Source organism: Cornus florida, unplaced genomic scaffold, assembly GCF_030987335.1.
Source record: "Cornus florida cultivar Cherokee Brave unplaced genomic scaffold, ASM3098733v1 CherokeeBrave_3.0.0_Hap2_Chr10, whole genome shotgun sequence".
NCBI lineage: Eukaryota > Viridiplantae > Streptophyta > Magnoliopsida > Cornales > Cornaceae > Cornus > Cornus florida.
The window spans coordinates 28,205,462-28,230,168 of record NW_026775580.1 but is presented as its reverse complement, the minus strand read 5'-3'; the positions used below and the strand labels follow the sequence as shown (position 1 = coordinate 28,230,168).

General features: G+C 34.1%; 1 protein-coding gene across 3 annotated transcripts; it reads left to right on the top strand.

Moving 5' to 3' along the window:
• Positions 1-6,641: 6,641 nt before the first annotated feature.
• Positions 6,642-23,006, top strand: LOC132279975 (U-box domain-containing protein 5-like). 3 transcript variants are annotated; one of them, XM_059782061.1, is made up of 7 exons: positions 6,642-7,263; positions 7,377-7,715; positions 8,457-8,530; positions 8,742-8,927; positions 10,050-10,157; positions 20,082-21,211; positions 21,934-23,006. In XM_059782061.1, exons 3-7 carry the CDS (start codon positions 8,492-8,494, stop codon positions 22,667-22,669), a joined length of 2,199 nt encoding a protein of 732 aa, XP_059638044.1. In that variant the 5' UTR covers positions 6,642-7,263; positions 7,377-7,715; positions 8,457-8,491; the 3' UTR covers positions 22,670-23,006. The 3 variants fall into 3 exon arrangements, with proteins under 3 accessions (XP_059638044.1, XP_059638045.1, XP_059638046.1); XM_059782062.1 differs by lacking the exons at positions 6,642-7,263; positions 7,377-7,715 and adding an exon at positions 7,730-8,257; XM_059782063.1 differs by lacking the exons at positions 6,642-7,263; positions 7,377-7,715; positions 8,457-8,530 and adding an exon at positions 9,343-9,416 and having other exon boundaries at positions 8,865-8,927.
• Positions 23,007-24,707: the final 1,701 nt, after the last annotated feature.

The window sequence follows — 24,707 nt, the reverse complement described above, 5'->3', positions numbered from 1 at the left end:
TATTTCTTTCTTTCTAAAATGATATTGTGGATGAATATACTTTTTAGTTTCCTTGTTTTGATATATAAGGTGGATGTGGTTTAATAGTATTTTTAGAAAACAAATCCGGTAGAGCAAAATAGAAAAATAATAATAATAATAATAATAATGAAGTATTAGGGACAGTTTATTACTGTCACAAATTTAATTTAATAATAATAATAAAAATTTATTAGGGACAGTACAAATTGTGCCTAATAAGTATGTATTAGGGACGGACAAAAAAACCGTCCCTAAAATATCAACTATTAGGGACAGTAAATACTGTCCCTAATAAATCAAAGGGGGACGGTCTTATTAGGGACAGTAAGTCCGTCCCTAAAGGTTGATTTTATTAGGGACGGAAAATTTTTACAGTCCCTAAAAATCATTTGTGACACAACTATTAGGGACGGTCAGATTTGATTATTAGGGACGGTCTTAGGGTTTTTAGGGACAGATTTGGCCGTCACTAAAAACCTAATTTCTTGTAGTGGTTATTCGATTCTTCTTTGTAGACTTCGCGTTGTGTCTCCTAATTCTAATGCTATGTAGCAGTTCTTAAGTGCTATTTGACAAAATTCTAAGACTTGAACAAGTTGTTCTTTGGGTAGATTGTGTATAAAGTAAACTTTTAGGGGTGCAAATATAATTTCTAATGCTAAAGGATTCAAATAAAATATTTTGACTTTTAATTCATATTAGGGTAAATAAGCAAACTACGCTTATGTTTGAGTAATATACCTTTGCTGCTAACACTTATATGTAAATTTTCCTATATATTATAACAACAAAACCATTGTTGCGGCCCTCCTGTTAGGTGAATGAGACCCAATAACCGTGTAGAATCTTTAGGCTTTTGTGGATGATCTTATTAATGCCATTTACTTAGTCAAAATACCTATAATTAATATCCCATATTTTGGTCTGTTCACACTTGATGTTTGTTATTTTGTTGTTATTTGGCTTTCTAGTTTTCTGGCCAACAATATTATTTGGCGATGTACCGAGTAGATTTTTAAAAAACAGAATCAGTTGACTCAGATAGAGATATCTCCACAACATGTGATGCATAAGGCCTCTAGCTCTGTGGGGCTTGAAACGTCCAGATCAAGTCAACGACCAAGACCAGTTCTTTGTCCTTGGGCTTGATAATCACTACCATATATATTTCAATTTTTCATTTTTCATATTTTGTATTATTTATTATACTTCTATTTATGAAAAATTGGTTTGACAGTAATGCTCCATTATGGGATAAAGTCATTCTTGTTACAGGATAATAATACTTGTGCTTCAATATTGCATAACATGAAGTATAATTTATTGGCCTATGAATAAATAATAAAGTATAATTTATTTTGAGTAAACTTGTAGTTAATCTCGAATTACAAGGAATTATAATGTCAAGAATGAAATTTAAGACTATATAGATAGATATGTAAGTTATGAGTTTAAAAATTATGAGATTGAGAGAGGTGTAGTTGGAGAGTTGATGAGTGTAAAAATTCTCAAACTCTACTTTATCCTTCATATTTTTGTAAAGATGTAGTTTATGGATTTTTAAAATAGAAAGAAAATAAGTGATTATAGTGAAATTTTATCTTATTCGTGTGTGTATATCCTTTTTGTGCAAAACCACGTTAAAATGTGCTTATGTGCGGAGTCTAATATTGAATGGAGTAGAAACTCATTTAATAGTTGTTAGAGGGGATTTTTTTTTTCCTTTTCCAATAATTGGGTTTTGGGGGCTTTCTCTCGACTAATTCATGAGATCCGTGCAAAGCAACTCTTTATACGAATCGAGTAAAGTTCGGACTATGTCCGCGATCGTAACCATTAAGGAATTGATTGTGTTTGAGAGGATTTAAACTTGAGACTTAAAAGCTCCGTTTGTTTGAGCGTAAAATATCGTAAAATATTTTCCTTGTAAAATGTTTTTTATGTAACACTTTTTCATGTAGAATGTTTTCTTTATTTTTTAGTGTTTGGCAAAACTTTTGAAATATTTTTGGTGTCTGGCTTTAAAAACATTTTTGAATTCAAATTAGAATTCTTATTTGAGTCACTGATTATTCAATTTTACTCATACTATCAATTGGTCCAATAATTTTTATACCAACAATAATAATAATTTGACAAGAAATATAAAAAAATAATCAATTAATTTTTGAAAAAATGATAAGGAAACTAAAATAACTCTATTTATCATTAAATGCAACAAGTGAGTTTTTTTTTTTTTTTTTTTTTTTTTTTTTTTTTTTTTTTTCACTTTACATATCACTTTTTAAGGTTTTAGAAAGTACTATTACATGTTAATCCAATAATATTAATAAAAATATATAATAATATGATCAATGCTTAAATGTTGCACATTTTAGCAACTAAGATAGAGTAGTTTAATCCATTCATCTATTTTACTTTCCCGTTTTAGTTCTAATTCGTGTTTTTTGTCGATTCACGTCAATAAAGTTCAAATGGGCTAAAAATAGTCTATTAAAGTTTTTTTAGAGTTAAGCAGAAAATCTGAAAAAACTTCAGAAAATTGCTTTATAGCATTCACGATTGATCGCAAATCTTTCACGATCGATTGCAAGCCACATCATCATTCGCAGCTATATCAGCAGCGGATAAGGTCGCCACGTTATCATTCGATCAATTCACGATCGATCGCAGACAACTACAATCATTTGCAATACCACGTCAGCGCCAGCTCAGCGGATAAGACAGCTAGTTGTCAAGATGAGATTGCCACGTTAGCTATGATCGATCGCAGATAATCATGACCGATTGCAGAATCCCACGATCGATCGTGACTGGCCTGGTAGTGAGCTGTTTTATTCCCAGCTTCGCCCGAACTTTACCTACTAAGTGGTTGCGGGATTGAATCATTTGGGGGTGTGTTTCTGACCCATTTTGGCTTCCAAAGGTCCTGTATAAAAGGGAAAATGAACCAATTTGTTAGGGGTTAGCTAATGTTACATAGAGATCAACTTTAGATATTATAATTCTCTCTCTAGATTTAGGGTTTTAGGGAAGAAAGTGGCAAGAATATCAAGATCTCTAGGGTTTCTACCAAGAAGACCAAGAGGAAGAATGTGAAGCTATGTTTGGAGATTACCTTTGAAGGTTCCAAAATCACATCCACCTCCTCCATAAGTGGCTAGACACCATCTTAGGGCTTGGATGAGCCCTAAGCTTGTTCTCTAAACCCTAGTCTTTAACTTTTTGGGGAATTAATGTTGTAAATGATACTTTAACCTTGTGTATGTAATGAATCTTGGATTTTCCTATGATTTCTATGGTTAAATTTTTCCTTATAATTCTCTAGATTGGTTGCATGTCTATGTGTGATTGATTGAGAATTTAGTAATGGCTATGCATGAATTCCACTAGATGCATTTGTTGATTAATTTGATGGATTATGCTTATGCTTGATGGATTGCTCTACATCTTTAGTTTAATTGCCTTAAATTCATTATTTTAACCTAATTGTAGTTTAATTGCAGTTCAATTGTAGTTAGGTAGGCAATCCATACTTGAATTTGATCATCCATGGCTTATTGTTGCAAATTGCATTATTCTCTAGATTGATATGTACTACAATTATTGATTAATTTATTGGTTTATGCTTAACTTGATGAATCGCACTACACACTTTGACCATGCTTGTAGTTAGGTAGATAATTCATGCTTGAATTTGATGGCCATGCTCATTATTACAACTAGTAGTCACATTTGATTTACAACATGATTTTTCCCCAATTAGTTGAAGGCATGTGGTTTAGTGAATGAGCTTAGTGGTGATTCATATGCCCTAATATTCCTCTCCTTTTTCTTTCACCCTAATCATTTTAGTTTAATTACTTTACATGTTTTTAAGTTCAAATTGTAATTTAAACAAACTAAACCAACTCTCTTTACAATCTCATTAGCCTTAAAGTTCGATTTGATTCCAACACGTGTTCAATTTCTTGGGACGATCCCAACTCGCTATGTTTCATTAGTATTAGTGTGTAGTGGTTTTATAAATGTAAATTTGACTTTCTAAACTTCCGAATCCACAATCATATGTTGACCTTGTGAAACGACCTCTTACTTGAGACTTGTCATAATAAAAGTAAATTGAAGAAACCAAAAATAAGAAATTGTATGATTGTTGTTAAATCAGAAATTGGCCTCGTGTCTCTCACACCACAATATGTATTGGGCTTATTGTCTTTTCTCATAACAATTGTTTTGTTTCTAGTTATTATATAGCACATGTAAAAGGGCTCCTCTCTTTCTCTCTCTAAAAACTGTCTTTATTAAAGTGCTCATTTCTTTCTCTCTCTAGACGCCCTCTTTCTCTTTCTAAACTCTCTCTAGACTGCTTTTTTGGCCATTATGTAACTCTTCTATGTACTTAATTGACGTTTTCGATACCATATGCTTTTGTTGAGGAGATCGAGAGTGAAATTGATAGGCTCGAAAAATGACTTTCGGATGATTAATTGGTAAGTTATTTTAGTTAAGTTTTGGAAAATTATTTTCTTCGGTAAAATTTTTTTTTTCAATTTAGGACTACCAAACACTGAAAAACACATAAATTATTTTAAAAAACATATTTTACGCTAAAAAAAAAAACAAGTCTTAATACTTCATGAGGCACTAAATTAAATAGTTATCTTCTTTATTATTGTTCGTATAGGTAGAAAAATGGTCTGGGAAACATGTTTTTTTTAGTGAACTTTTACAAAATGCCACCTCATTTAAAAATAATATTATTCCATCCCCTGTCTCTCTCTATATATACACATATACTTCATACTTCATGAGCCACTAAATTAAATAGTTACCTTCTTTATTATTGTTCGTATAGGTAGAAAAATGGTTTGGGAAACATGTTTTTTTAGTGAACTTTTACAGCATGCCACCTCATTTAAAAATAATATTATTCCATCCCCCGTATCTCTCTATATATACACATATACTTATATGCACTCACAAACATTGATATATATATATATATATATATATATATATATACACACACACTTATATGCACTCACAAACATTGATATATATATATATATATATATATATATATATATATATTCCTGGCAAAAACCACACCACCGCAACAAAGAGCTAACTAGAAATCTCCGACACATCCCGGGCTGGAATATCAAGTGGCACGGACGGAAGGATGCAATTGAAATCCATTGGACCCCGAGATAAAGATGCAAACGATTTATACACACATTATTTCTATGAATATATTTGTACACTTCTTCCTGGAGTCTAAAAAACTAAATATTTTAGCTAATCATCACCTTTTTTTTCTTTTCTTTTCTTTATGTGATTTAGGAATTTTATTTAACTCTTCTCAATTTTTATACATTTGTGAATTTTGTGTGTTGTATTGTATCTTTGCGGATCATTATTTATTTGTTTGTTATGCAAAGTATAAAACTCTCATGAGTGAGTTGTTGAGTATTATTGACATGATACTGGACCAATGGTCCAGATAGTTTCGGATGGCACGTGCCCTGTAGACCTATAATGACCTTACTATTCTAAAAATTACTAAAAAAAAATATAAGAATAAGAACATAATTTCCAAAGTAACGGAAAAACGGAACCTTAATATAATGTATGTCACGAATCAAATTGTAAGTATTGATTGTCGTCGTTCATCATCAGGAATTTTTTTCTATGCATCGATTCTACATTATAATTTGAATTTCTATGCACGTTAAAAAAATATATATTTTATATTATTCAATATGCCCTTTAAACAAATTTCGGACTTTGTCCCTGTATTTTTCTTTCAATTTTTCGTCTTTTATTTGGAAACAAAGTATGGAGTAGAGGCTTTTAATTAAAATTTAAACCACTAATAAAGTTGTCTGATTTAATCTAAGATTAAAAAAAGAGTTAAGTAGAGATTGCAACCAATATTTAGATATAGAGTGAAGACTGAAAATGGACAACCATGAGAGAGAGCAGAACGATGTATAAAATTATTCAAATAGACATCACGGATATTAAAATGAAAAGTGATGACACTAATATTATAAGTTGGGATAATATATAAGGGTGGGATAGTATAGAAATATTTAAACATTTTAAACGGCATATATGTACTTTAAAAATATTTATTGGATTCGGAGAGGTTGAATAATAAATCTGACCCGTCCCCATACAAATTGTAATTTTAAATACCATAACCGTCCCAACTCAATTTAAGCATTTACTAAATTCATATCATATAGAGCGAACTGAATGAAATTATCATCTCTAAGGACTAAACTCAACAAAGGTGGTAAGTATTCTTTGAATTTCATTATTAAATCTCTTCTATTGGTTGGAATGTTAATAATATAAATAAATAAAAATTTTAGGAAAGAAACAATGTAAAGAAATAAATTATTTTGGAGGAAACAAATCCTTTTGTGCCCTTTTCTAATTGGGTGACTGTTGTTAGTACTCGTTTGGATTCGAAAAAACGAGTGATGATTGAAGAACCAAACCACAATTCTCGAATGAGCACAGAAACTGACCTGGCGAAGCCACGTCAGATTTTCTTTATTTACGTTCCAGTTTTTAACCCCTACCACTCTCTAGTTTTTGTCCTTTATCTTCATTCCTTCAATGTTTCTCTCTCTCTCTCTCTAAGATTTTATGAAATTTCTTTTCAAAATTTTCTCTCTTCTCTGGATTCATTGCCACCATCTTCAATTCATAAATTCTAATCACCCCTGAAAACCTTTTAACTACCTAAGTCTTCTCTCTTTGGAAAATAGTTTGAGAGAGAGAAGACTTAAGTCTAAAAAGAAGCCACTGTTACCCATTTTAATGAAGTTTACAGATTAGGGTTTATGTGCAGAATCTTAGAGGGGTAAATTTTTAGAGAGAAAAAATGATTGCACAGAAGGAAAATTCAGACCCAAATCGTAAAGAGAGAAGGTGAAAAAAAATTTCACAAAGAGAGAGAGGAGGGATAAAATTTTAGATAAAGAAAAAGTTATGAGAATTTGAAAGAGAGATGGAAAAGAGATGATTCAGATTCAAATCTTAGAAAGAGTGAATAGAATGTCAATAAGAGAGAAAGATGGGTGAAGAATTTCAGAGAGAGAGAGAGAGCGAGAGAGAGATGAGTAAATCGTTGTCTTGGTAGAGAAAAAGTGAAAGGTATAATTGGAACATCAAGGATATACTCGTCATTTGCAGCATTATTATTTTTCACGGAGTAGATGTTGGGTACCCATTCGGATACTTCTTTAGTGTTTCTATCTTTTATTCTTAAATGAGTAAGTCGTTGGCTTCTCGCGTTTGTTGTTGACTCAACATCGTCTTATTTTTTTTTTTCGCAGTCTTTGTGGGACGTTGAGACACACCAAGCCTGTTTGACTTGTCTTGAAGTAGTATGATTTGGTCTTGTGTTGACATCTTCAGAAGCAAGAGCCCTGGTCTCAACTTGGCAATCGATTTTATGGGTTTCTTCTCCTCTTTCGAAATTCTAGGTCGTAGCTGTAGTGTGTTACATGGCTTTTCTTTCATTTGAATTGGGTTTCTTTTGTATAAATTTTTAATATTGAAACCATATATATATATATATATATATATATGTATGGTGATAGAGACTTGCTTACCAGCAACCAAAGGGTCCTGAAACCTTCCCTGCTTTGCTTTCCTGCCATTTGGATTTCTGGGTATGGTTTCTTACTTTGAATTTCCATTTTCTGGGTTTAGTTTGAGTACCAAACAGTAACTAACCACTTTCCCTTTCTTTTTTTACTTTGATATATAATTATTGTGATAGAAGGGAAATTCTCAAGCCCAAAACATAATTTGAATTGCTTCTGCTTCTTTCTTGTTCTTTTTTATTTTATTTTTTTATCTGTGATTGTGATATTGATGAGGTCGATTATAATGGGTTTTACCATTTTCTTGTCCAAATTATATGTTTTTGGGGCTTTTGGTTGGCTCAGCACCATTTTTTTGGATTATCTAGGCATGTTAATTTATTTTGTAATTTTAAGTATTGATATCGAATTATGTGATTTGTGGCTGGAAAAACTAAAAGAAATATCAGAAGTACGAAAGTGAAATAATTAAATAAATAAAAATGCTAAAATTTATAATTCTCCTGTCAATACTCCTCACAATCCCAAGTTCTGCTCAAAAGACAGTGATCACTTTTTTTTATTATTATTTTTTTATGTTGTTAAACATGTAAATTTTATTTTTTTGGGTAAGAAACATATCAATTTATATTTCAGATGCATCAGGAAAAAATAAATATATATATATATATATATATATATTTCAAATGTTTAGTGACTTCATGTGATTGACTTTTTCTTTGTTTGTTCTGGTTTAGAATTTTTACTATGATTTTTTGAGTGCTGTATTCTGTGAGGAACTCTGACCTCGAATAATTTGATTTTCAGTCCAAATGTGCAGATCTGCGATCCTTTGCTAGAATATGCAGAATGAAGTTGCTAACCATTGTTATACAGTGAAGGTAAGTGTTAATTTTTGTATATAATTTGTACCATATAATTTAAATTACCTTGAAAATCGTACTAGCAATTTTAATAGTACCTCGTTAGCAGATAAGTGCGTTAGGCACAAAGTTAATCACCTCACGTCTGGATGTGTATAAGGATTTTATATATATATGACGAAAAATGGTTACTATCATTATCATTTATCATCATATATGATGGCTGCAGGTGCATCGTCTAATTTGCCTAGAGCTTAAGAAATCCATTGATAGAATCTCACAGATTTTTTCAGCCATTGAATCTGCTCGACCAGGATGTGCATCAGGGATACCGACCCTCTGCTCATTACACCTTGCCATGGAGAGAGCCATGTCACTTATCCGGCACTGCTCCGACTGCAGTAAACTCTACTTGGTATATAGGTTTCCTATTATGCATATATAAATTAAAATAAATTGATGTGCTTACCATTTTATTATTATTAAAAAAAAAAAAAAAAAACTGTACCATTATTGTCAACATAAGTCTGCGGGCTTGAATTTCTAATAAGTGGTAGAAAGAATGGCATAATATTTAGGCAATCTGGTCTTTTGGATTAATTTACAGCTGTCCAGTGAATTATAAGAATTCAATTATTATTTTCAATCATTATGCTCAGATTTGTTTCTTCTTTCTTATTAAGAAAAAATAAAATAAAATGGAACGTAGTTAGAATTTGCGAGATATTTTAGACTTTTGTTCCAAGTTTTTGTGCTTAATTCACACAGCTTGATTGCTTAATATCTTTTAAAAGTAACTTACCTCTTGATTTATGGGTTTTTGGATTCAGATCATTTATTATGCTGCCATATAGGTCATATCCATCACATTGTATGCACTATCAATCTTTTTCTTCAGCCACAGGTATCATATTAAAGCTAAAGACCCTATATAAGCTTTCTTCTCCAGCTGAGGTTCTTTATCCTTTTTCTTCATTCTTTTCATAATAGTGATAAATATCTAATTTCGCATTCGTGCCAAACACTGAATCCTTTTCCTCTAATCAATTTTCTTAATTCCTAGTAGGAACTGTGTTACTTAAAATGGTTGCCTCTAGCAACTAATATGCACTTTAATACGTTTATGGAATCTATATTAACCACTTCAAGCTTGTTTATTTTCGGAATTGTTTAGTATCTAAAAGCTAGTGCATCACATACTCCTTTTTTATTTATATAGATCTTACTAGGCTCCGTTTGTTTAGATATAAAATATTTTTCAGAAAATATTTTGGTTGTCCTAAGATATTTACAAAGTAAAAAAATATTCAAATTTAACAAAAATAAATTATTTATCAATTTTTGGCAAGTTATTTTATGTGCTCCGCTCGATGGACTCGACTTCAAAGAATATTTTACACCGAAAAAATAAAATAAAAGAATATTTTACCTAAAAAAAGAAAATATTTTCAAAAAAAAAATAAAAAAATTACGTAGAAACAAACGAAGTCTAGATACAATGTTTTGTCTAATTGCGTTTTCCAATGCATTATTTCAGGCAATTACTGGGGATAGGATTGTGTTGAGATGTGAAAAAGTACGAAAGGATTTGGAGCTGTGTCTAACTCAAATTCACAATATGGTCCCATTATTGTTGGCTACCCAGGTTTTTCCTACTCCATACCTTTCCTTGTATTATATGTTTTTATTATATAATTTTTGTAATTGTAAGCCAATGTCTATGCATTCCAAGGCAACATATTGTTTTTCAATAAGATATCTTTTGTGGGTAATGCGGTGCAGAAACTGTTAGATGATTTGATTGTAATTAAATTCCTAAATGACCTAGATGAGATTATTAGGTCAACTTGCCCAATTTTTATGATCGATTAATTTACCTAAGCATATGATCAATTAAATATCCACAATCACAAAGATAAATACTAAAAAGTAAAACAAGTAAAGTTAGAGAGATAACACTAGGATTTTAGCGAGGAAACCAATTGGAAAACATCGAGGATTTTTGCGATCTCCTGAGCGTTAACGATCCACTATGTATGAAGCAAAATACACTAAACTTTGACTCAGACTCACACCCCTTCTCTCTACCAAGACCCAATTTACTAAATGTCTCTGACTTTACGACTTCCCGTTCAACAACTCATGACTTCACATTTATGCCTCGAACCCTGTAGAAGGATTGTTGGTAGATTAACAACACTCCACAAGTGCTTTGATCCCTTTGAAGTGTGATTTAAAAATTTTCTTATTTAAATTTGAATTTGATGTAGAAGAAATAAATCTGTTTTTCGGAATTTTTGAATCTTCAATTATTCTTTAATTCTGATGAGATAGAGAGCGACACTACTAAATCACTTTTGTATATCTTGTGTGCTCTCAAAACAAAAAAATCAGATTTGATTTTCAGAAAAATATCTCTCAAAAGGCTCTCACAAAATAATGAATTTTTGTTTCCAAAAGCCATATCTCAGTGTTGAATGAAATAGAGATTATATAGAAGTTTGGAAGACCTAAAGATACTTGGAAACCAAGTCAAATTCGTGCATAGGTTTTTGGAAGGAAGCCTATACTAAATAGGAATCAAAACAGACCAGGAAGGTAAGCTACCAAAATAGATCTGAAGAACTTGAACTGGTTCAGGGTGGTTGAATCAGTTAGATCTGAAGAACTTGAACTGGTTCAGGGTTGGCCAGTAAGTTTTTGTGACAAATCAACTTTGACATTTGAACCGGTTCAGTGTGGTTAAACGAATTCAAGTTGGCCAGACTTGAAAATCACCAACAACTTCAAAAGTTGAACCTATTCCAAGATTCTTGAACTAGTTCAAGTTGGACAGAATGTAAAATCTTCTTAAAAACTTGTGTTTCAAACTTCCAAAACTTCCTAAGTGTTCTCACACACACATACCTTTCTAAAGCATTGTTCTCATCATCCCAGAGTGTTTTAAAGCATGAACACTTGAACTTCTTTAAATCGGCTTCCGATCTTCAATCTAGAAATTTTGAACCAAAATTTTATAACTCGATCGGACTTGTTTTGACAACGAAATTAGCCAATTTACAAAATATATCTCACAATCTCCCCTTTTTGGCAATTTCGTGACAAAACTCTAAAAACAACATGTAATCTACCAAAGCAGAAAAAACAAATTACAATGATTGTCAAAAATAAATAAAAGCGGAACTTTTCTTGAACCACATGAAGCTTTAACACTTGTAGCATCTCTAACCTTATCTTCACATTAGCTGAACAAAGCTACCCGTGAAGCTTAATAAAGAAAGATAAACACAAGTATAAAATAGCAATAAAAGTGATTTGGTAAAATTAGCGTACTCAATTTCAGAGACTAACTATCATTATATACAAGTCAAAAATTACAAATATGAAAAGAGAATAAAAATCAAATCCTTAAACAAAATCTTAAACATAAGCCTATAATGAAGACCCAATAAATCTGCCACAATCATCGAGTCAATCTATAGATATGATTTCCAACACTCCCCCTCAAGCTGGAGCAAATATGTTAACCAAGCCCAGCTTGACTATGGAAGACTGAAGAAGAGAAGGCCCAACAGACTTTGTGAACACATCTGCAGTCTGTTTTGAAGAGGGAACAAAAGTAGGATTAATGATACCCAATCGAACCTTCTCTCAAAAGAAGTGAATGTCTACTTTAATATGTTTTGACCTTTCATGTAACACAGAATCAGAAGCAAGCATAATGGCTGATTTATTGTCACAAAACAACCTTGAAGACCTTTCTCTACAAGACCCAACTCTCCCAAAATTGATTGAAGCCAAAGGAGCTCACAAGTACCTTGAACCATAGTTCGGTACTCAGTTTCAGCAGAAAATCTGGAGATAACTACTTGCTTCTTACTCTTCCATGATATGAGATGATTACCATAGAAAGTACAGAAGCTAGAGGTAGATCGTTTATCTGTTTTACGTCCAGCATGGTCTGCATTAGTAAAGCATGAGAGTTCAGATTGATTTCCTGAGGCATAGAACAGACCAAGGCCAGGGCATGACTTTAGATACCTCAAAATATGGTAGATTGCATCTATATGAGCTGAGCGAGGGGCATGCATGAATTGAGTAACACACTAACAACAAAGGTCAAATCGGGCCTTGTGTTAGTCAAGTAGATAAAACGACGTTGATACACAGATAGATCTAGAAGTAATTCACCTGACTCAATAGAAAGTTTGAGATTAGGGTCCATAGGAGTGAAAGCGGGTCAACACCCAAGCATGCCAGTATCTTGAAGAAGATCCAAAAAAATATTTCCTTTGAGATAAGGAAATTCCACGACGGGATCTAGCAACCTCAATTCCAAGAAAATATCGAAGGGGACCTAAGTCCTTCACATCAAAGGACTTTTGAAGATGAAGTTTCGCCTCAGCAATCCCTTAAGCATTATTATCTGTGATAATGATATCATCCACATATACTAATAACATGATGCAGCGACCATCATAGCGACGTCGAATAAAGCAAGTATGGTCTGAGTGGCAGCACACATAGCCCATGGATAGAACAACATCACTGAAATGACTGAACCATGCTCTAGGAGATTTCTTCAGATCATGAAGAGACTTCGGCAGCCGACATACCTTCTCAGCATACTCCCCTTCAGCTCGAAATCTAGGGGGTGGATCCATATATATAGTCACAAGTAAGTCTCCGTTAAGAAATGCATTCTTGACATCTAATTGATGTAGAGGCCAAGCAATAGGCAGCAGCTAAGGAGATAAGCAATCGCACAAACGTCAACTTTGCCACAGGAGCAAAGGTAGCACCAAAGTCTTTGCCCGAAATCTGAGTGAAGCCTTTCGCCACCAACCGAGCCTTATATTGATCAATAGAGCCTTATCGCTCCTAATTCGAGTTATTCGATACCCTTTCTCATTTTGAATCAATTGACAAATAGACCTGAAATTCACAAAAGCATCAGACTTCTATCGCAAAAAGGTAATCAATGTAAATCGAGAATAATCATCATCCATAACAAGCAAATATTTTTTTCCTCCAATGCTATTAGGTGTTATGCAACCCATCAAATCCATATGTATTAATTCTAAAGGTCGAATAGTGACTCTATGAAGAAGTCACTTATGTGACACTTTAGTTTGTTTTCCTTATTGACATGGACTACATATTTCATTCATAGGCATTTTCAACTTAGGCAAACCTCGAACAAGATCATTATTAGACAAATTCACCAAATCATTAAAATTTATATGACCAAGTCTTTTATGCCATAAAATTGCCTCATCAGTAACTGCAGAAAAACATATAAGTGAAGAATCTAAATAAACAACATAGCAATTATGTCACGCCCCCAGACCGTAATCCAGGTTGTGAACATAAAACATGATAAAGAAATGCTCGTACTCAGAATTGTCTGATCGAGCTATAGAACAATGTCCAAATATTTTAAATAAAACTTTCATGTCCATGGCTAATAATAAGAGAACCCCTTGGTTCAAAATCATTTTAAATAAAGTACCATGTCCCAACATGCATACACAAAGTCCATTTCCCCATGGCCATACAGTATATGAAAGTGTGAAAGAATTAACACAAGTTTCCTATTTTAAAATCCCATAATCCTTTAATCACGTTGCACAAACATACTTTGTTTGTAAAATATTTCATAATATACATCTTTGACTTAAAATATACAAAAGATGTGCTACAAAATAAAACCCAACATCCGTCTATGGCAATGGAGGAACATCCTCGACGACCTCCTGTCCGTAACCTGAAAAAAATGTATATATAATAGGAATGAGCAACCATAGCTCAGTAAGAGTTGCCTAAACCGCACTCCTTAATACCTCCGTGAATCCAAACAAAGAATAGGAATCAGAAAGGGAGTCGTACTAATCAGGGGAAATAATCATCACATAATCATGCTGTCTCATAAAACAGTCAACGCAGAATAATATAAAATGTCATATAAACAGAGTCACAACCATTCCCTTTTTATACAAAGTATCACCTCTCTAATTATTATAACTGTCAGGCCAGAGGTATGCCCCTGTACCACGAAAAGACCATCCATTTACCCTCCCCTACAACATCCTTTCCAACTATTACCTGACCTGGGCAAGTAAACAAATATATGAAAGAGAATAGGAAACATGATACTCCAGATAATAAACACATATATAATAAAAATGAAGTGTCATGAAATGTAACGACATTGCCAATGACACTTTCCTTTCCACACAACTCCATTCAAACCCCAATGGTCAAAATGTTAATGCAACCCGATACAAGGCAACTCCTTGCCGTCACGAGAAGAGGATAGGTCATTTGTCCCTGACACAAGGCAACTCCTTGCCGTTATTTGGGGCCCAGTGACTCAACCACGCGTAGGGTGTTTCCCTACGTCTTCTCTAGGTCTTATTAACTGCACGGACACAAGGCATCTCCTTGCCGTCCGCCTACATGGACACAAGGCATCTCCTTGCCGTCCGGTTCATTGATATACTCAAAGTTATTTCTTTACTTTTCAATCTTTACCCTTTTCTTATCTCAATATCATGCAATGCAAACCCATGCTAAATGAATTTCATTATAGCATACCATGTCAACCGTGTCGTGACAATTCTCAAAACAACACTGGGATAAGATGCCATGTATAATGAATACAATACAATTTCGTCATATGCTACCTTAGTATTTGCAAATCACCTACACACAACATTAACTTCACAAAACCCTTACCATCCCAGGTTCTAGGATTATAAAATCCATTCCCACATCCTCACAATACCATGCATAATGAATGCATGCAACCCACCACGAGATGCTATGACATTGCTATGGCAATTATGTACTCACATAAGACACTCAACTAGAAGGATAATTCTATAACTAGTCAATATGATGACATTCTCCTTCATTCCCATTAAAACACATTTAACCCTACTAGTTGATCACACTTATCTAATACCTCATGAATTATCATGAATAAGCTCAACAATTAATTGTTTTTCAAGTATCCTCAATGTCTCTTAAGAAATTACCATCACAGTTCTCAAATTCCACTTTCTGTAGAAAAGGCTCTAGCCTTGGGACTTGGGCTCGAGCACTGAACACACGAAGCTCGAGCCCCGGAAGTCTGGCTCGAGCTCCGAAAGTCTGGCTCGAGCTCTGGAAGCGAAGTTCCAGACTTCCTAATAACACGGCTCGAGCCCCGGCGTTCGGGCTCGAGCTCTGGGAGTATAGTTGCTAATTTTAGCAGGAGTAGTATGCACTAGAGAGATCATAACTCTCTCCACAAGTGGAATCTATGGCTAAAATTGGTACCGTTGGAAAGCTTACTTCAAGCCGGTTAGTTTAGACTCAAGAATCACCCAATTTGGGTTTAAAAGGAGGAAGTTATGCTCATTTGAAGTTCAGGTCGCAGTGCAGAATTTATGCAGAAACAGGGCTCGAGCTCTGGGCGCACAGTTCCAATTTAAACACTGTTTTTCAGCATAAATCAATAGGAATGATTCACCAAATGTAAAGGATGTACAGGTTAGACAATCCTACCTCAAGGGAGTTCAAACCCTTGGTACAAACACCTCAAAGCCACCAAAAAGGATGAATCAAATCACCAAAAGGATGAAAAAAATAAAGAACAACCCACTTCCTTGCCACAACCAACACCCTTTCTTTCCAAGCCAATTCTGAAGCCCAGTGATGAAAGAATGGATACAAATAATATATCAATGGAAAGCTCACTCTCTCTAGATCATTTTTCATTCACACACCATCCCCAAACTCTCACCACAAGCCTCTCAATTTTGGGCTTGAAGATGAGACCACCATGAAGGAACTAAAAGGAAGCAAGGAGAAGAAAAGAGGATTAACATGAAGAACCCTCTGCTGAAGTCCTCTACGTGTGGAGTCACTCAAGGCATGTCTTTCGTCTGCCATGTGGTTGCCAAATGTCAAGCTTACAAGGGTAAAGGGTGTGACCTTGCCAAATGACTAAGATGCCCTTACCTCTTCACTTAACCACTACCATGCCATTGTAACCTCAATGACCATTCTATCCGCACCAATAGGATAAATGACATGTAAAATAATTAAATACACTTGAGACAACAACACGGAACCCTAAAATCCTGGTGTGGGATCCACACGGGTCATTTGGCCCGAAAATCCAAAAATTATCCAAATGGCTCAACTAGCATCTCAATACTTCCCGAAATCAACGAAACATCTCAAATCACTATAAACCTTTGTGACACGCAATCCCATGCATGGCACACAACTCGAAAGAGTAAAAATGCTCAGAAAATCGGAAAAGTGAGGGACATCACAAATTATCAGAAGTTCTAGTTCTTTTCAGAATGCATTCACCTTTTTTATTAGTTACAAAACACCTTTGTTAAGTAAAATTGATTTGAAACTCCTCATCACAGATTTGACTAATACTCAACAAATTAGCAGCTAAACCTTTAACATATAGAACATTTTTTAACTCCCCAATTCTTGGAAATTTGATCTTACCTTTACCACTTACACTAGAAGCATTACCATCACCAAAAGTTTCCAACTGAGTATTCTTAAAAGTGGTAAACAATATTATATGCCTGAAGCAGTCACTATCAAAGTACCAACCACATGGACCTAGTGCTCTAAGTGCAGTGTGCATGGCAAGACATTTAAGACTATCTTTCTTTACCCAAACAATTTTACATTCATTATGCAATGATTTCCCTACTGTCCTCGGCAAAGTATCACAACACTTAGATGGCCTAATGATTCTCTTCTTCTTATTTGAACTTTTTAGATTTTTCAAATTCTTCCCAAATTCAATTTTTCTCTCTTGACACGACCTTTTTCTCCACAAAAATGACACGTTGAAATAAGTTTACAAGAACTAGTGATCACAGAAGGTTTGGTTTCAACTTTCACAAAAACTTCTTTAGATTTTTGAAAATACAAATCCTTTGAAGTTGAAGCCAAATTTTTGTTACTACTAATGTTCTTAACCACTCCTTTCAACTTATCAAATTTGCAAGTGTCAATGTCAAATTTCTGAAGAGACGATTCTGATTTAACAAACTCACTACTCAAATTATCAATTTTAAGTTCAAGTGATTTATTAAACCTATTTACCCGTTCAAGTTCCTATTCTAGAAAATCAACCTTATGAAGAAGATTCAAATTTTTATGTCCAACTTCTTCCAAATTTTTATTAGAGACATAAACTTCTAACTTATAAATATATCAAGTTCCGCAAGTTTCAACTTCTCTAACAAATTTTCAAAATCCTTTTTAAACTTAGACCACTCAATATGCATGCTTGTGACAGAATAAAAAACAAGAGGTAAAGCCAACATATCAATAGAAGATGAATTATCAGTTTTGATGCAAAAATCACAGCAAATCAACAAATATGATTTACTCAGTATGTTGAGTAACCCGCTCTAATACCAAATGTGAGTTACGCGATGCGGAAGCTGTTAGATGATTTGATTGTGATTAAATCCCTAAATGACCTAGATGAGATTATTAGGTCAACTTGCCTAATTTTTGTGATTGATTAATTTACTTAAGCAATATAATCAATTAAACATCCACAATCACAACAATAAATACTAAAAAGTAAAGAAAGTAAAGTTAGAGAGATGACACCAGGATTTTGGCGAGGAAACCAGTTGGAAAACCTCGAGGATTTTTGCGCTGTCCCGAGCGCAAACGATCTACTATGTATGAAGCAAAGTACACTAAACTTTGACTTAGGCTCACACCCCTTCTCTCTACCAAGACCCAATCTGCTGAATGTCTCTGACTTTGCGACTTCCCGTCCAACAACACTCCACAAGTGCCTTGATCCCTTCAAAGTGTGATATGAAAATTCTTTTTATTTGAATTTGAATTTGATGTAATAGAAATAGATTCGCTTTTTGGAAATTTTGAATCTTCAATTATGCTTCAATTCCGATGAGATAGAGAACAACACTACTAAATCACTCTTGTATATATGTGTGTGCTCTTAAAACAGAAAAATTAGATTTGATTTTTTGAAAAATATCTCTCAAAAGGCTCTCACAAAATAATGAATTTTTGTTCCCAAAAGCCATATCTCAATGTTGAATGGAAGAGAGATTATATAGAAGTTTGGAATACCTAAAGATACTCGGAAACCAAGTTAAATTCGTACATAGGTTTTTGGAAGGAAGTCTATACCAAATAAGAATCAAAACAAACCAGGAAGGTAAGTTACCAAAACAAATCTGAAGAACTTGAACCAGTTTAGGGTGGTTGAACCAGTTCAAGTTGGCCAGTAAGTTTTTGTGTCAAATGAACCGGTTCAAGTTGGCCAAACTTGAAAATCACCAAAAGCTTCAAAAGTTGAACCTATTTTAAGATTCTTGAATTAGTTCAAGTTGAACATAATGTAAAATCTTCCTAAAAACTTATGTTTCAAACTTCTAAAACTTCCTAAGCGTTCTCACACACTCACATACCTTTCTAAAACATTGTTCTCATCATCCCAGAGTATATTAAAGCATGAACACTTGAACTTCTTCAAATTCGCTTCCGATCTTCAATCTTGAAATTTTGAACCGAAATTTTACAACTCGATCGAACTTGTTTTGACAACGAAATTAGCCAATTTACAAAATATATCTCACATCTTTATCTTACACCTTCAGGACCTGCTAATTGATCATGTCTTTTTTTTTTTTTTTTTTCGCTGACCAATCCTTATTGTCCTCTCTCTGAGCTATTCTATGAAAGTTAATCCGGATCTTGTATAATCTTTATCACATAACATTGCTTTGAGTCTTACCTTTTGGTTATGAAATGAAGGGCGATGAGACTTGCTTCAAAATTGTTGAACCATAGATGGTTTAGTAATAGCATAAGTTTCTTGGAGTTCAATAAATCAACTGAGTGGAACCTAAGGTATCCATAGTGTAGATGTTATTGCAGTGAAGAAGGGTGATGAGACTCGCTTCGAAAATAAGTAACTTATTGATCTCTTTGCAAAGTCCTATCTGATTTGCCAATTCAATCATTTAACTGTCGCATTTCTTTCCAGGGTAAATCAACTTGGTAGTGGTCACCTTTTAATTTCATGGAATTTATCTTGCCAAATAGCAATCTTACACTTGACATTCAAAATGGTTGATCTCTGCTACCCAAAGGGGAGGCAGAGAGTTTGAGCCCATCTAGGGGCAAATATTGTAGGTGTGTGCGTTTGCTGAACTTTTGGAGGGATAAAAAAAAAAACACAAACTTGTAGACATTTGTAATGCTATGAAAACAAGGAATGATTTCACTTTTTGGATGAATTCTAAAAAAATCACTAGTAATTTTTCTCATCATATAAGGAGTACACACCACTGATTGGCTGCGGTTCCATTCTCTTTATCCTGCTTGTCCTTCTGGCTGCTGTAAAGTTTAGTGCTGCATACTTTGTTTCCAACATCCTTGTTTTAAAAAGGAATCTTCAATTTCCCCAGGCATCTTTAAATTTTTATCTTTGTGATCATTGTTTCTCTTAATCGTCTTTGCTAAAGAAATGATGACAAAATGTTGTCTGCAGATATCTAGAATTCTTGATGATCTTAGAGCTGTGACTTTTACTGTGGAATCCTCTGAAGATGAGGCTGGGAAGGTTTTACTTGAATTACTCCAGCAGGACATAGTTGCATCAAATTCTATTAACACGTCTGAATTCAAGGCTCTTCAACTTGCAGCTTTAAGGCTAAATATTACGTCCCCTGTAGCTCTCCTAATTGAGAAAAGGTCTATCAAGAAGCTACTTGAGAAAATCCAAGATACAAACCCCACGAAGAAGAAAATCTTGAAATACCTCTTGTATCTTCTGAGGAAATATGGAAAACCCATTACCCAAAATGGACGACCCCTCAATCAGTCCATCGAGCCAGAACTACAAGTGGATAATGCAAGTAAGGAGGATAATGCAAGTAAGGAGGATGAAGCGGACCTGTTCGATATAGCTGACCCTCCTGAAGAATTCTTATGTCCTCTCTCGAAGAGACTGATGTATGATCCCGTTATAATAGCTAGTGGGCAAACATTTGAAAAGGTGTGGATAGAAAAGTGGTTTAATGAGGGTCGCACAACATGTCCAAAAACTCATATGAAGCTGCTTGACTTGTCCCTCACTCCAAATTTTGCAATAAAGGACCTCATTTTAAGGTGGTGTGTGAAGCATGAGATCACTATTCCTGATCCGTGTTCACAACCCACTTCTGCACCTCTTCGCTTGCAGAAATGTCCATCTTCCAGTTCCATTCTCAGCCTCGGCAGTTCTCTAAACGAGTTGCGGCTTCAAACCAGCAATATATCAATTCGCTCTTCAGATACTACTTTTGGTTTAGGTTTATCAGATTACAACGATGGTGATAAATTCAGCTTTGATCTCCCTCGTATGAATGCAGATTCTCAGAGAGTCCAACCTTCAGCAAACAGCCACGGCACTTACTTAGCCTCTCTCTCCAAATTTGCTGCACTCTCACCAAAATCCCGGCACAAAGCAGTGGATGATGTGAAGAACCAACTGAAAGACAACCACCCAGGATCTCATTTTGTGTTATCTAACAGTTGCATCGAATCTCTAATTATATTTTTAAAAGATGCACAAGACTTGCATGATTCAGAAGCCATGAGAGATGGAGCACAGTTGCTTTTGACATTTTTGAGTGAAAGGTAATGCTTCTTTATGAGTTGGCATAGATACCAATTCTTTACCTTTGTTTCCTTTCCTTTTCTATTTTCCTTTTTATTTTTTATTTTTTTAATAGAGATGGAGGCAGAGCTTCTGGACTGGACCTCACCCTTACAATGGATATGCACATGTCACATGAAAATCGTACAAATAATGTATCGGAAAATGAATTAGAAATTGTGTAGGATTCTGGTTTATCAGAAAATCACTATGCACAAAAGCTTAGCAGCTATGAAATTGGCCAAATGATTATATCAATCCCTGACATGGTAATATTGGTGTTAGAAACAACTTTTCTTAGAATCAAACTGCAATCAGAAATAAAGCTCAAGCAACCGGGCCATGCTGATGACTTTAATATCCTTATTGATAAATACTTAAGCTAGATAGGTTTCCAGAGTTATAAAAATTGTCATTTGAAGTTTGAGGTGGTTGCCTCACGCTGCGAGAGAGGCACATAGCTTGCTAACACTGCTCTAGTCAGATCTATAAGCTGTACCTATATCAAAGGGTATTACTCATATCGAATTGCATTTACTTTTATACTTATATAAATTGTTTATTCCATAATATTTCCTCGATCTGTTCCTGATCTTGTTAAGTGTTGACTAGATGCAAGCTCATGCTTTCCTTTTATCGTGATTTTTGCAACTCGTGCAGACTTTTTTTAACATGCTAATTGAATTTCTTCTTTTTTTAACAGAAGTGAAACGACACCTTTGCGAAAAAATGAAATTTACGTATTGTCATCGTTTCTCGATTCTGATATCAGTAAAGAAGCTCTGGCTATCATAGAAGTTTTGTCTGGTCAACAGCATTACAAGTCTGAAATCGTGGCATCTGGTGTTCTTCCTTCCATCTTAGGAATCCTTGAGAACCCCAACAGTGAATTCCATCTACTTGCTATGAAAATACTTTGCAACTTGTCTGCAGATAGTGATGCTGGCCACCACATGCTATATCTAGATTACATCCCCAAGTTGTCTCCTTTTTTGGTTGATCGCGCTTTTGCAGGATATTGCATCAAAATTTTCAAAAACATGTGCAGTGCCGAGGAAGTAAGGGCTACAGTTGCTGAAAGCAAAGTGTTTATTGCTTCCATTGCAAAACTGTTAGAAATTGGCACCAATGAGGAACAGGAACTTGCTTTGGATGTTCTGCTTTCTTTAGATTATGAATGCGCAGAGTATTGCCAACTGATCAAGAAAGAGAACATTATCCTATCATTAGTCAGTATATCTGTCAATGGGAATGCCAGGGGGAGGTTGCTTGCAAAAGAATTGAAGCAGCTTCTGAGACATTTCAAAGATGGCCGTGTTCAAGAAGGTGCAAAATCTGGTTTAAACGTTGACATCTCACGAGAGGATCACCCAAAAGAATATAAATCTTGCAAGGCATCAGGAATACTGGGAAGGACAATATTCTCGAAACGCAGGTGATTCACATTGTTCCTCTATTTGGAGAAAAACAGTCGCCATGCCGGGAATATGTATCCTTTTTGAGAAGAGGATGAGTCTTGGCATTGCACATCAGTTGTTAAGTGATTGTGTTCAATGATTATATTGATCCCCAGTATTTAGTTTAATATCAGTATCATAGGAATGTACGGTCTTGCTGCATTTGTAGTAAGTAGCAAGCTTTTGGCCCTGTAGATATACATGCTTTATGACTTTTTGGTTACTCTCTCAAATAGTTTAATCCTACTTTTCTCAAAAATACTTTATGTACATGGATATCTATATTTGTGTATATATAAATCTCTATTTGATGTGGTTATGGATTACGGGACGTTGACATAGTCACGTCGACGTCGACGTCGACATCATTTGGACGTGCTGTAAACATATTTAGGAAACTTTACACGCTTAAAAGACATCAATAATAATTAATAAACATGTAATTGTAAATACCTGTAGAAGCCAGTACCAATCGGGCACCAAGAACCAGAAGAATGGACAACCACCAAGATTCAAAAGGATGTGCAGAAAAACAATGCTTTTGGTTGATCTTTCAGTCTCTGCACTAAAACTCATGTGTCTCTTTAATGGAGCAAGACTACTAGAAACGAGCTCAGTGTGAGATAAAATCCCTCTCATCAAGGGATCTTTATTAAATCACAACACACCCAAAGTAATGGGATCACAACAAACTAAGGTAATGTGACTTATGTTTAGCATTATAGGTACCAGTATATAATGCCAATAAATATAAATCCTATTCATATTTCATGACACATGATTACATACGATTAAGGTACACCACAACCCATATATTCAATAATTACAACTGCATTAGGTATTTTGAAATCTATATTTGGTTTCAATTCTCAATCCCGGATTTTCATAGTACTAAATGTTATTCAAGCCCAAAAATTCTTACATTCTCTCGCTTGGGCAAATATTGATTACAATATATATATAGTAGTAGTGATCTCTTACTCCCGCTAGAGTAAGAATTTTTTTTTTTTTTTTTTTAGTGACACATTTCAAACCCACCTATACGCTTTCCTTTTAATACAAAATCAATATCACTATTTCTACTTTCTAAATTTAATATTTATCAAAATCACTAATTACAACAATAAAAGGTAAGTACCAAATAAATTAAAATAGAAATCGCTTCACCTATCCAACGTCTCACCACCACTAATTGAAAATTTTGTTTTCTTTGATGTCTTTGTTGTTACTTTACATATTAGCTGTCTTTTATACCTTTTTTACTTACAAAAAAAAAAATTATGATAGTGAAAAAAAAAATTTATGATAGTATAATAATAGCAGTATTAAAGAAAACAGTTAGAAAAACAACTAATTTACAAAGGAAAAATAGTTTGAATTTCTAATTTTTAAATGACATGTATTTAGGGTAGTATATAATAATTTAAATTGCAATATATTAAATTTTGAACAATGCTTGCCTCTGGTCGCATAAGTAGGAATGTCCTTTGGACCCTGACATGGACCAATAAAAATATGACATGTGTCAAAAACGTTTTAAAATAATTAATAAAAATTACTTGAGATTTTCTATTGCAAACCCTTCATATTGCAATCTGTTTACAGAAAAGCTAAACAATTAGCCCAAATATGGTAAATTAACCACAATTATAAGACTCCAATTATCAATGGAGTTTAAGCAAATCATTTTGGCTCTAGATTGCAACAGGTGGTGATAAATCTCAAAATTTTGGATACCACTAAAGTTATGCGTATTTATTAATTGGTTAGCCTATTGAGTCATTCTGGAGATGGGGTTGCAACAGAGATGGCAGGCAACGAATGTGGTGGCTTGAATCATCTCTAAAGATTGAATGTAAAAGATTAGGGTTTGGGAATGGAGAAGGTGGCAAGCAGTGGAGACCGGCAAACAGTGGAGGTCAGTTGGCAGAAGAGAGGATTAATAATAGGGTTTCAGAATTGGGGATCGATGGTGGACATCAATAGGGATTTAGTGGGAAGAGAGAGAAATCGTGAGAGA

Coding starts and splice junctions, on each gene's coding strand:
- LOC132279975 (XM_059782061.1), top strand. CDS start 8,492: ATGCAGAATGAAGTTGCTAACCATTGTTATACAGTGAAG. Junction 8,928..10,049: donor ACTGCAGTAAACTCTACTTG/GTATATAGGTTT, acceptor GCATTATTTCAG/GCAATTACTGGGGATAGGAT. Junction 10,158..20,081: donor CATTATTGTTGGCTACCCAG/GTTTTTCCTACT, acceptor TGTTGTCTGCAG/ATATCTAGAATTCTTGATGA.